The sequence below is a fragment of the Eublepharis macularius genome, chromosome 6 (assembly GCF_028583425.1).
Source record: "Eublepharis macularius isolate TG4126 chromosome 6, MPM_Emac_v1.0, whole genome shotgun sequence".
In the NCBI taxonomy this organism is placed as follows: domain Eukaryota; kingdom Metazoa; phylum Chordata; class Lepidosauria; order Squamata; family Eublepharidae; genus Eublepharis; species Eublepharis macularius.
In genome coordinates, this window is record NC_072795.1 from 61,332,775 (window position 1) to 61,345,389 (window position 12,615).

The window sequence follows — 12,615 nt, forward strand, 5'->3', positions numbered from 1 at the left end:
CAGAATGAGACTAAGAATTCAAGGATTCTCATATTTACTTTTTTCTAAGTTCTCTGGGTAAAACATCATACAGAGGGCACAAATGATAGGAATATCATTCCATATCTCAATATGATTTGTGCAATTTATGATTCTTCAAATATAGGCCTTGCAGGAAGTATTTTTCAGGTCTTATACCAAGTCTGATCATCAGTCCTTCCAGCTCAGTATTGTTTACTGGAAACAAACTCCACATGCTCTCAGCTAGATAAATGTCTGTACTAACACCTGTTATCTGATTGCCTTTAGCTGAAGATATAATGAACTGAACCCGGGACCTTCTGCATGCAAAACAAGTTCATGACTTTAAGCCACACTCCACTTTCAAGAATGTTACCCTAGACAACTTGTCAATGATTTTCAAGTTTTTTTAGCTTCAAGAAACTCATCTCATACCAGCTGGTTTCCTGAGAGGCCAATGCACGTGGCAGAGAATTCTGAGAAGCGTACTAATGCACAAATTCAGTTCATGCAAGGTGCTGGCAAGGCCTTTGGGGCCTTACCCCATATAAATTGAAAACTTCATCCTCAATCACTGAGGATGGGGGGAAGATGGGGAGAAAGATGGGGAAGATGAGGAGCTAGTAGCAGATAAGCTATCTTTCATGAAAGTTTGTCTACTACTACTGATCTTTGAATTGAGAAACTCCAACATTTCCAGTATACAGTTTGAAGACCGCTGCTTTAAGTCAACAGCAATAAGAGATTCATATACTGGAAAGCAATTTTGTGGAAGAGATCTTTGCCACCTTCTCTTCTTTTCCCTGTGCCCCCTCATAAAGCTGCCCCATAGCAAATGGTGTGAGATGTAGCACAGAGTGCTGCACTGGTAAGGGAGCATTGACATAATCCCCCATCCAAATGCTTGCTTAAGATCCTACACAAGGGGCATACTTCTGCAGATTTCCCAAATTTATAAGCAAGATGAAACAACTGATTTTTCTAAGCTGTTTTCATAATGTTAACAGTTCTTCAAAGTTGATGTGAAAAGGTTTAGAATAATTTTTTAATAATGAATATTGGAGAATTCTGTATTCTGCAAGGGAAGGAATTAAAAAAAACCTTGGATTATAAACACTAAAATGCACAATGGTGAACTTCAGTGTCTTAAATATTAGCTAAAGTATTTGGAAAATGGGTCTGCCACAGGACATCACTACTGGCCACTGAATTTACATAAAGAGAGCTAGATGGAGCAGAGCTGTGTGTGTGTCTGGTTGAGTCTTCCCTCCTACTAAGACTTGTTATCCATAATTAGTTATATGTTTACTTATAACACCTGTGTTAAAAATATGTTTTTCAAGGTGTTGGAATGATGGAAGATCATGTTTGAAGGCATTAACAAAGTGGTCCCATAAACATTCCTAAACAGTCTTTAAAAGGTCTGAATGCTCTGAATTAAATGCCTATACCAAGATTTGTAAGTTTCAGCAACAAGATAAAAATGTCCAAAAATGATGTATATTTTTGTTAATCAGTCTATCAACCCCTAAATTAGCAATAGCAAAGGATCCTAAGGTTGCAATATCTATGTATCTGCTATCCTAACTGAAATATGAGTCAGCTGCAATAACCCAGGGATTTTTTTATTACAAGTTTTCTTCCTTAAGCAAAAATAGTTATCAGTATGATCTAACATGACTTGATGGAATTTAAGCCTACTAACATAAGTAACTTCTAAGAAGTCAAAAAGATAGTAAGAGAAATCGCATGTAACAGAAAATGAAAAGCATCTAATCCAACAGTTGAATACTAGTGACCAGGGCTTTTTTTCTGGGAAAAGAGGTGGTGGAACTCAGTGGGTTGCCCTCAGAGAGGTCAATCTCAACTCCCCTCTGTCTGGAGATCAGGGGGCGGGGCCACCAGCCATGTGACCATTTTCAAGAGGTTCCGGAACTCCGTATCCCCTGAAAAAAAGCCGCTAGTGACATTCCACTGACAAAAAAGGGTGGCAATCTCACTCCCCCTCCTCACTGCCTATTTGGCTTGCCTGAAACTACTTCAGCTCTCAGCAATACCAATTCAGAGGGCTCATCAGGAGCTACTGGGCAGAGAATGATTCGTTTCCAGTAGAAAACCTTTAATAAGATACAACCCCTATTCGCTTTGGTGATGTTACGGGTTTAATTCCGAGTAAACAAGCATCAGATTAACTATTAGAGACCATTTGTAATTCAATTTATAACAGAATGAATACAAGCTCAAATGCCAATTAAAGAAACCCATTTGTATAATTTCCTTTGTATACTTCCCCAAAGTTTTCAAGTAAAAAAGCATTATTTGATAGAATAGTAACTGAGTAGCACAAGTATATCCTCTGCTTCAGCTTTTTACTCTAAATGAAGGCAGTGCATGCATGGTGAGTAGAGAGAAAACCACAGCTCAATGCCTGGATTTTATCAAGTGTGTGTATAGTATTTTCCAGCCAAAATAAAGAAGCTTAAATATGTTGAGGGTCTGTAGCTGTAGCACTGCTCAGAAACAGTTTCTATTGTCCAAAATAAACGTGGGAGGTACTTTCAGGAAGCCTAAACAAAACCATTAAGTTTAGTACTTTGCAGCTAAGCTATTTGGTGAAGCAACATCAAGAATCAAACCCCAAACAAGAGAGTTTTTTCAGAACCTTCTGTATTTAAAAAAGGTCACATCAGGCTACAATGCTAGACTGAGAGTTCTATTTCAAATACAATTCCATGAAAATTAATTCAATGCTTACTCCAATGTGATGTTATGAAAACAAGAACAGTGTTGCCACGACCCTTTTTTTGCTTTATTTTATACATTCTTCTTAAGTCTAAAAATATGTTCTAAGAACTATCTTCATAGGAGATGTATTTTGCCTAAGTTGTGGCAAGAGATGCCACTAGGCGAAGGTTTGTAACTGTGGACATATGATCCAGTTTTTTTTCTTTTCTTTCTTTCTTTGCAGGTAACTAAAAGCTTGGACTTCACTAAATGTATGAACCCTGCAGTCCTGTGCTGAGAGAGGCTGGCAGAACCAGCACTAGCCCAGCACATCCTCATGGCTTACCTACTTTAGGTCAGATTCAAGCCCTGTTGGGTTGTTTATTCTTTTTTAAATTTTTATTGTTTCTGTATCTTTTACTTCTAAGCTACTCTGAGTCCTTCATCTGGAGAAAAGTAGGATAAAAATATATAGATATTAATGGATGTTGACATTACTCCTAAACTTGTATAGTGATTGCACAAATTGGGCAAGTCAAGATACAAAAAGTATGATGTATTTATGTGGTGGTTACTAGTATTTCCTTGCTGAAAAGCTATATATAAGAACAGTAGTATGGAAAACCATATATGAGTTCCTTGGAAGAAGGGCAGAACAAAAACATAGAAGACAATGTATAATCTAACTTGTATTTTTAAAAATGAAAACAAACAGCTTAAACATTACTTTATGAGGGGGAGCCCATTCTGCTTGAGTAAGTGTTTCTACCCCAACTTGTTGCAGCTGTAATATACTGGAATGAGAATGTGAGACTTGGCATTTGGTTTGCCTTCATACGCAGATGTTTATCAGTTCTAAGGAGTAGGAAAATACATTGCTCCAATACTACAAGTAATGTAAATAGGTCATAAACACTAATCATCAACATCTGAATATCTGAAATCTTTGTGACAGAGTTGCTTGAAGAATTAAGGCAGGAATGCCAGAAGTGGAGAGGGGTTTAGCTAATGTAAGTAGTTACAAAGAATTTCCCCTTTTTGACAACCTTTGACATATCCCAATGAGTACTTTTTGTACACATACCTCGAAGAATTCTCTCCTCATGGCAACGTAGAAAGTCCCAGATTCTAACAGTGCCGTCATCAGAGCATGTAGCAAATTTATTATCCGTGGGTGAGAAACTGTTACATGAAGACACACAGCAGGGGAAAGAAGTCAGCATTTTAACAGATTATCTAAACTTCTCAGACAGGGCAAAATTTAACTTAAGTGTTAATAAATTGATGGAGGCATCTGAACATATCCTGCCAAGGAAAGTTATACTTCATTCAAAGGTGTTTGCATAGCCGAGTCCATTTGAATTCTGTTACGTACTTATTTCTGCATTTTGTTCCCCAACCAAATGGAGACCATTTCAGCAGAACTCCGCCTTTGCCCTGTTCCACCTATGGTTGCATACATCTACACCTTCTCTGCAATATCTGTACAAATGTGAAATTGACAAAGATCAAGACTTGTATGTGTTTTGAAAGAGAGTATGGAAATAATAGTCCCTGACAGTTCATATTAGAGTCTTCTTCATCCACAGACTTCTTGTAATAAGAGAAGCAAAAACTCATAGGGAAAGTAGGGAGCAGCTAAAAGTAGTTGATTTTAAAAAATTAATTATGGCCTACATATCCAAAAAAGGGTCATGAAAGAAGAGTTGCTATTCCCATGAAATACAAGCACCATGGGAGAGGCTTCAGAAGTTGTGAAGCTCCTCATAAAATATGGAGGGTTGATATGACAGCAGCTATAATTATACTTTGGTTGGACCTTCTCCAGTTATGGATGGACTTCCTTTTCGATGCACTGAAGAACCAAGGAAATTTCTGTTCAGCTGTAGTCCCCCTGAAACTCCAGGATCTTTATATGTGACAAGAACTTAGTTTGGAGAAATCCAGTACACAGTTACAACACTGTAAACCTATATAACCAGTAAAAACACGTCTTGAAAGCTTTGTCAGGAAAACCCTGAATCATGAGGGAAAATGGCAAATTGAATGGAAAATGCTTCTGTGGTAGTTAATCTTCTTTCCAATACGTGGGACCAAAAACTGAGGAAACACTGCTGTATGTTTAATTCGGATTTGAAGCTCCTCTTCAGGCACACTTTAATCAAGTAATATTTTTCTATATACATCCTTTGCTAAAAGAATATTAACATTCTTCACATACATCTTAGCGAGGGAGTATCACTTCATTTTTATATTTACAATTACACAATTGGAGACTCAACACTGAACCATGAAGATATCCTAAAGTCATATCATCAGATTCTGTAACTGAAGAACCCATTCAACATTAAGCATGACTTCTGGATGTGGAAATCTGTGTGGCTCCTTCACACTACTGGACTTCTTGGCCTCCCCAAGCCAAGCAGTTCTTCACTTTATTTAGTTTCTTATGTTGTGAGAACTATGCAGCTGTTTTATTTCTGGATTATATTTATTCAATTATATTATTAAATACTGAATTCTTTATTTGGAATGAAATTGTCATCTTACACAGTGAGCATAAAAAAGAATAACTGATACACATTGCAACCATATATAAAAGAAACCAATACCAGTGCAAAATGCGGCAGACAAATACATCTCTAACATATTGCAGAGGCAGATACTGGGACAACACTATTTCAGAGAAATGCCAGCAAATCCATGAAATTGTGGAAACAAAAGAAAATATGCTTATATGATGCAGGACATTTCCCAGAATCTGACAGCACCCATGTATGCCTGCATCCAGAATACACTTATAGAGCAGTCTAATCATGGAAATAGGAACTACAGAAAATGGTATATTGTGTATAAACCTGGCCTCTCTAATCGCCTCCTTATGTGCCTGGAACATCTTGACGTTGTTCATGTTGGACTGCCAGTACTTCACATATCCTCCATGGTCTGCTGTCAACATCCACATATCATTGTGTGACCAAGTCATAGCCCTTACTGGGCTGTCGTGAGCCTGCAAGACAGAAAAAGAGATTTCTAGTTAACAAATTCAAATGGTTCAAGTACAGTCTATCCACTGAAATGAAAAACTCTGAACAGTAAGGTAGAAAAAAATCAAGAAAGAAAATGCTAACTACTGTAAATCAACAAATTCTTTTGACAGAGACTATTATCAGCTTCGGTGTATGATGGATTATGTTACTTAGAAATGAATTAGAGATTGGTCTACAAATGGGATTTTATGAACACCAATTGTTTTGTGAGGAGGACTGTTTCATAGTAAAGGCAAAAGAATTCACAAGACTAAGTGAACTGCTCAAAACCTCAACAACCAAAGTCAAGAGGTCCAAAGCCTGAACATATTTTCGTTTCCAATACTCCTCTCAGTTTCTTGATATGATCAGAAAGCAGAAACTAGTAAAACAGCTACAAATTTCCAGGTTTATTGTCTACATTTACCTGTAATATTGTTTCAAAGTTGAAAGTAAGCCCATTCCATAAGGTGAACTCTCCACTAGAAGCACCAGTGACCAAGCGCCTCCCTTCAGGAGTCCACTACAAGAGTAAATGTGAATTAATAATTTGTCAGAGCATAATTTGCTAGTCTATCACAAATGCAGATTTTAATGTAGGGATGAACAACTTGTAATTTTTCTACAGAATAACTGAATTCTTCAGTCTTCCATATGTTCCTTCTGATGTATCATAAACACCACTGCCCCACACATGCTGGTCTTCTCTTTTGTCCTATGACCTCCCAGTGCTTTCAGCACTGTCACATTTATGTTCTGACCACTTTGAGTGATACAGTGAAAGCACTGGGTCACATAAAACCAGTTTTAGGAAAGTTATTACTGAGATATTCAATACCATGCACATTTTAATACCATACTTACCCTAACAACGAATACTGGACATTTAACTTTATTGGTAGATGTCCTGACGAATTTTGTTGTTACAGCATTCATAGGATTGTTCAACATTCCTATAGGTGGGACCAGCTGGAAGAAAAAAAGGGTAATTTTATTAATGCACAATGAATTGATTTGCAGGACTTTGCTCCCAAAGAAGCAAGACAATTAAGACCAAATTTTGTGGAGGCTGTACATTGTATCTTTGGATCTCAAGCACACAAAACATTATCCTGATTCTAAATACTCTATAGCAGGGCTTGGATCCAAACACCTTGTTTCACAAGTTGAAGATACTTCAGTTCACCAAGGGGTAAATAGATGATCAATTTAACTATCCATATCTTGCACAGATAAAGGGAGAATTGCAGTTTATATTAAATTTTTCAGCCTGTCAGAAAGTATGCTTAAGTGCCCACTGAACTTCGACAAAAAAATGCATACTCACATCATTATAATATCCTCCATCAGGCTGAATTGCCCGCATATCTCGTTGGTCTCTCTGCCATACTCTGTTCTGGAAAGAAGAAAAAAACCCTTTCTGATTAATAATTATGCAATTCTAGCTAGTTTTGAAGAAACAAATGTACCTATAACGTTCCTCAAAAAAATTACTTCATTTTCCAGATAATGTGAAAGGATGGAAGGAACATCTGTTAACTTTTTACTTACAAGCAGCACAAAGGTGAAATACAGAGACCCCAGAGACCTATTCATTCTTTCCTCTTTAAAACTTTTCACTGATCCTGATCTAGGCTTTGAGTAAATGAGACCCTACCTTACAGCTTTCAGGAAAGACCAGTTAAATATTGCTCTATCCCATTAATTTTTCTAATCCCATTAGTGAAAACTGGTCTTAGCTTTTCACTTGTAAGACAAAGCACAATACTCCCAGGTCTTCCCATTTTCCTTGCTTCAAGAAGGCTGAGGTGAAAAGCTCCTACACTACTCTTGCAGCAAACCCAAATAAACATGCCCTTCTCTTCTTTCCCATGGTATTTTTTCTGTGAAATATTTATGTGGTGTGTAATAAATGGCTCTGACCTGGTAGCGCATTCCCTTACTTTCCCCACAGCAAGTACCAGCATTAGCAGTTCAAGTTGAGACTTTTTTCCAATCCCAGAAATAGGGGGAGGTGGAGCCAAGGGGATCCACACAACATTTAGCAAAATATCTATTAGCTAGGAACATGGGTTTATTTTTCCCCAAAGTTAATCTAAAATCTAACATTAAACAATGAATACCATTTTTCTCAAAAGTCTAATGAATGTCATGATTTTTTTAAACCAGTAACATTTGGAAGAACAAGACGAAACAGTTAAATGCATATGTAGACCTCTGGACTCTAAAGTAATAACTCAATATGCTTATTTATAATAAGCATACCTCCAAATATTTGATTACAGAAGGATTGTAATCTATAGTTTTTCGATTCACAGCTTTTCTCATACGTTTCCCATCAAAGGTGAGCTGTTGCATTGCCTGCTGCTGAGCAAAATCAGGCCTTTTATAGAACAGCTGCCGAGGTGCCTGGTGCTGGAACCTTGGCATATGGAAAAACCGTGGTGGCGAGCCAATCTCTGTGGCCATGGTGAATCTTGCTTTGAAAGCTCTAGAAAAAATGACAGCAAATGCAAGAAAATTAGAAACGCTGAACAAATAAAATCTGTGTAGTATAGTTGTACTTAAATAAGGCAGTATTCAAAAGTTTGCTTCTTTGTTTTAGGACAAAGGGGAAGTTCAACTTAACATTTCTGCCTTTTAGAATTTCTAAAAAACTCACTTTTCTTCTTTTGTTTTAAGTTTCCACTAATGTGCTGTGATCTGCTGCAGAACTGGTCTTTTAATGCTGTTGTCATTTGTATCATTCTCACCACCAGTCCATCAGATTTACTTTCCTTTCTTTCCATTCATTCTACCACTCCTTTTCTCCCTCCTCTAATTCATTACACATTGGTCTGAATGCACATGCATACATATCCTAGTCCCCATACATCCTCCAAACTTTTAAAATGACAGGCCATACTTGTATTTGCCACAACAATTCAATTATCTGAAGTGTTCAAACTTCAGTTTTTCCCTTCAGTACTGCACAGCTATGATGGTAGCTATCAGTAGCACAGAAAGCAGCATTGTGTACTTTACTACTATAGAAGCAATATGAAAAGGAGGCAAACCTATAGTGGATTGTTTACACTGTAGTGTGCAAAATGGAAGAGAGAACGATGTAAACCACTTTGGGTCCCCACTGGGCCAGGTATAAATGAAGTAAATAAACATAAGGGAACAGCCCCCTATTATTTTTCACTAGACCAACCCCCAATTAAGAAGTTATGCATCCTTAAACATAAAAGGCAAATCGTGTTGCTGGCGACTCACTTCTTAACACTGCACAGGCACAGTACATGGGGATAAGAAGGCAAAACAGTTTGCCTCCCCACAGTCTCCTTGGGCCTCCAGAGACTCCGAAAGGCCCAGCGCAGCTACGGGAAGGCCCGGTGCCATGGTTCTGGGCCTTCCCACTGCCTTGGGGCTTTCAGAGGACTGGGAAGCTCCAGTCCAGCGATAGGAAGACATGGTACTGTGCCGCCTGGGCTTCCCACTACCTTGGGGCTTCTGGGCAGCCCACTGCAGTGTGGGGCTGCCCAGCTCAGCAGTCCACTGTGATGCAGGGCTGCCTGGCCCATTGGCCCACTGTGAGGCGGTCTGTCAGCCCACTGCAGCATGGGCGGCTTGGCTCGGCCTGGCCCCCAATGCTAGAGTCTGTTGTATTATGTCACAACAGGCTCTGGTGCTGGTCTATTATATCTGCATCCATCCCTTCCTCAAAAGAACATAAGGTGGCACACAAGGTTCTCACCTCCTCAATTTTACATTCACAATAACCTGTGAGGACACCTGGGAAGAAACAGTGTGAAGTATGACTGGCCCAAGATCATAGTGGGAGATTTGAATCCTGGCTTCACTCACAGGCCTGTGTCCTAAACTAACAATTTAAGATGCTATTAAGATGCTGGGGCCATGGCCTTTTCAGTCCTGGCCCCAGCCTGGTGGAACGCTCTGTCAATGGAGACACGGGCCCAGCGGGACATATTAATCGTTCTGCCGGCCTGCAAGACAGAGCTGTTCCGCCAGGCGTTCGGTGGCTGAAGGGGGCGGTGCCATGTCGGCCTCCCACCTTTGGGGTGGGGGGGTTCTCCCCACCATTGCACCTTAATGTATCTGGTTACTTTATTTCATTATTGTTTATTGTATGTTGATTTTAGAATGGTTGTTTTCTTGTTTTTATTGATTTTAACTTGTTCACCACCCAGAGCCCCTGAGGATGGATGGTTTATAAATTGAAATATAAAATAAATAAATAAATAAATGTATGGATTTCACTGTATTTCACTGAAAGCTGTTTACTGATAGAGATTGAAGGACCAGAAAAATACACAAATTTTTGAGGGGAAAAACATGGTTTGAAAACAATCTTATTTTCCTTTTTCCGACTGAGAAAATGGAAATTCTGGGGAGCACTAAAAAAAATGCTAAGAAAAATTTGCTCTTTTGCTATGAATAAAATGCTTTTTAAGTCAAGGCTTTAGTATGTGGTAGTATGAAGATTTATATCTAAGATAATATAATACAATGTTTGATAGTGACAATTCCTGCACATACAGTAGACACAAACAACATTTCGAAATGGCTTTTGATAGCTCATAGTATCTTTTTGGATCACCTTTCAGGGTTGGAACTGGAATGCATAGTTCTGTTGTAGTTTCAGTCCTACCTGGAAGGTAGGTTCTAGAAGGTGGTCTGAGAGCTTACTGACTGGCCCTTGGCCCTGGCTTACAGGATCCTGCAAAGTTCCATCTTGCCTCCCCATACTTTTTAAGACTCGTATGAAGATATCTGGGAGAGGTCACACAGAGATTCGGTCTAGACTATCATCCATGTACAGATTATACTTGGCTGTATCTCACACTTCCAGCAGATTCCAGGGAGGCTGTGGTAATTATTAACTGTTCCCAAGAGGCAGTTTGGAATGGGTAAAGGTTAACAGGCTAAAATTTAATCTCAACAAAACAAAAATGCTATTGGTAGGAATAAGGATTGTTCCAGAAAGTGAGGAGTCTCTTGTTCTCGATAGAACTGCACTTCCTCTAAAGGAGCAGGTCCATAGCTTAGGGGTGCTCCTGGACCTGAGACTCCGGTTGTATAAGCATGTGGTGGTGATGGTCAGAGGCACCTTTCAACAGTTTTTTTATTGGTGAGCCAGCTGCAGCCATGCTTTAGTAACATCTAGATTAGATTACTGCAATGCACTCTGTATGAGACTGCCCTTGAAAAATGTTCAGAAGCTACAATTGGCACAGAAGGCTGCAGACCAAATGCTCACTCAAGTGAGTCGTACAGACTATACCACTCCAGTTTTGTTCCACTTACACTGGCTCCCAATTTGTTTCCAGGTTCAATTCAAGGTGCTGGTATTAACCTTTAAAGCCTTATATAACTTGAGGCTTGCAAACCTGAAGGACTGCCTGCCTACTCCAATATGAACCCAACTAACTACTAGGGCCATTTATGGAAGCCATGCTTTGGGTTCCTCTGCCACCTGAGTTTAGATAGGTGGCATCCTGCAAAACGGAACTGTTCAGGACAGCATTCTTGTAGAAGGAGCAAAGCTGTAGGGTAACGGTTCAGCTCAGGAGATGATTTATTAGGGATAAAGTATTTTCTGCACTGATTAAGTTGTTGCCTTAAAAAGATATGTTTCCATGCACTGTTACAGTTTTTCCTCTGTTCGACAATTCCAGCCCAAATGCATTAGGCTGTTTTACTAGGAATCTTTGTTGTAAGATTCAAAAGTTCTCATATCTTCTACTTTGCTTGCTGACAGACTGAAAGATTTTTTTAATAATACTTGTAATCCAACTTGGGTTGCAATGAGAAAGAAATAGTAGTAGTACCATCATCTAGCCTTCTCAGTCACGGCACCAAAACTGCAGAATTCCCTCTGCAGGGAGATTCCTTTGTCCCCCTCTATCACAGTCTTCCACTAGCGGGTGAAGACTTTGTTGTTTTGTTTGGCGTTCCCTCAGTGACCTTCCCTTCCTGTTTATGTGTATGTATCTATCAATATATCTAATTCTTAACTTGGCCATAACTGTGGATACTTAAATCTGGAGGCTGGAGTCATAACGACAAGATAGATCTTTCTCAAACCTGAGAAATGCCTCAGGCTTGCAGAAAAATCTGACCGCCCCCTCCCCCCAATAAATTAGGGGTTAACAACCCCCCCAAAGGATAAAAGGATAACTTGTAGCTTTAAGAAACTGATGCCCTCATTGGCCATTGCTAAGAAACCACAAGAGTTTTGTCAGCGTTCCAGGCTTGGTTTTTGTCAGTAAAAGCAAGGGGGTGGGGAGCAGCCCCTTTATTGCAATGCTTTAGAATCTGTTTACTGTTTTAGAGTCTGAGGGAGGATTCTTTGGGGCCAGGCCTGGCAGCAACCATCAAGCAACACAATACCATGTGATTTGCATGACCTACCCAGACTCAGCAGCCACCCCACAGAATTAGCATGTGCATGTGGTTAAGAGTTTCAGACTAGGAACTGGGAGAACCAAGTTCAAATCCATACTCTGGCATGGAGTCTTGCTGGGTGAACTTAGGCCAATCACACACTCTTAGTGTAATCTACCTCACAGTTCTATTGTGAAGACAAAATGGAAGAGGATGATGTAAGCTGCATGGGAGAGAAGAGGATGATGTAAGCTGCACTGTAGAGAAAGGCATGGAATAAATGTAGTAAATAAATATATTTGAAAATGGGGGGACAGATAAAAGGTTGGTTGATAGGAAGGAGAGAAGGAAGAAAGAAAATGTGGGACTATGGGGATTGCTGGGAAAGGGGAAAAAGAAAATAGTGAGGAAGGGGAAAATGAGATGTTCACCATATCCCGTGCTTGTGTTTTTATTTTGTTGAAATGTTTTA

At 39.3% G+C, this 12,615-nt stretch overlaps 1 protein-coding gene across 1 annotated transcript in view; it reads right to left on the reverse strand.

Moving 5' to 3' along the window:
* Nucleotides 1–12,615, reverse strand: part of WDR33 (WD repeat domain 33) — a 79,618-nt gene that overhangs the window by 55,580 nt on the left and 11,423 nt on the right. The window contains exons 3-8 of the mRNA XM_054982833.1: nucleotides 8,019–8,244; nucleotides 7,081–7,149; nucleotides 6,618–6,722; nucleotides 6,181–6,276; nucleotides 5,583–5,734; nucleotides 3,809–3,906 (exon numbers count right to left, since the gene is read on the reverse strand). Coding sequence (XP_054838808.1) covers nucleotides 3,809–3,906; nucleotides 5,583–5,734; nucleotides 6,181–6,276; nucleotides 6,618–6,722; nucleotides 7,081–7,149; nucleotides 8,019–8,222 — 724 coding nt within the window. The 5' untranslated portion in view covers nucleotides 8,223–8,244. The remainder of the gene's footprint in view (nucleotides 1–3,808; nucleotides 3,907–5,582; nucleotides 5,735–6,180; nucleotides 6,277–6,617; nucleotides 6,723–7,080; nucleotides 7,150–8,018; nucleotides 8,245–12,615) is intronic.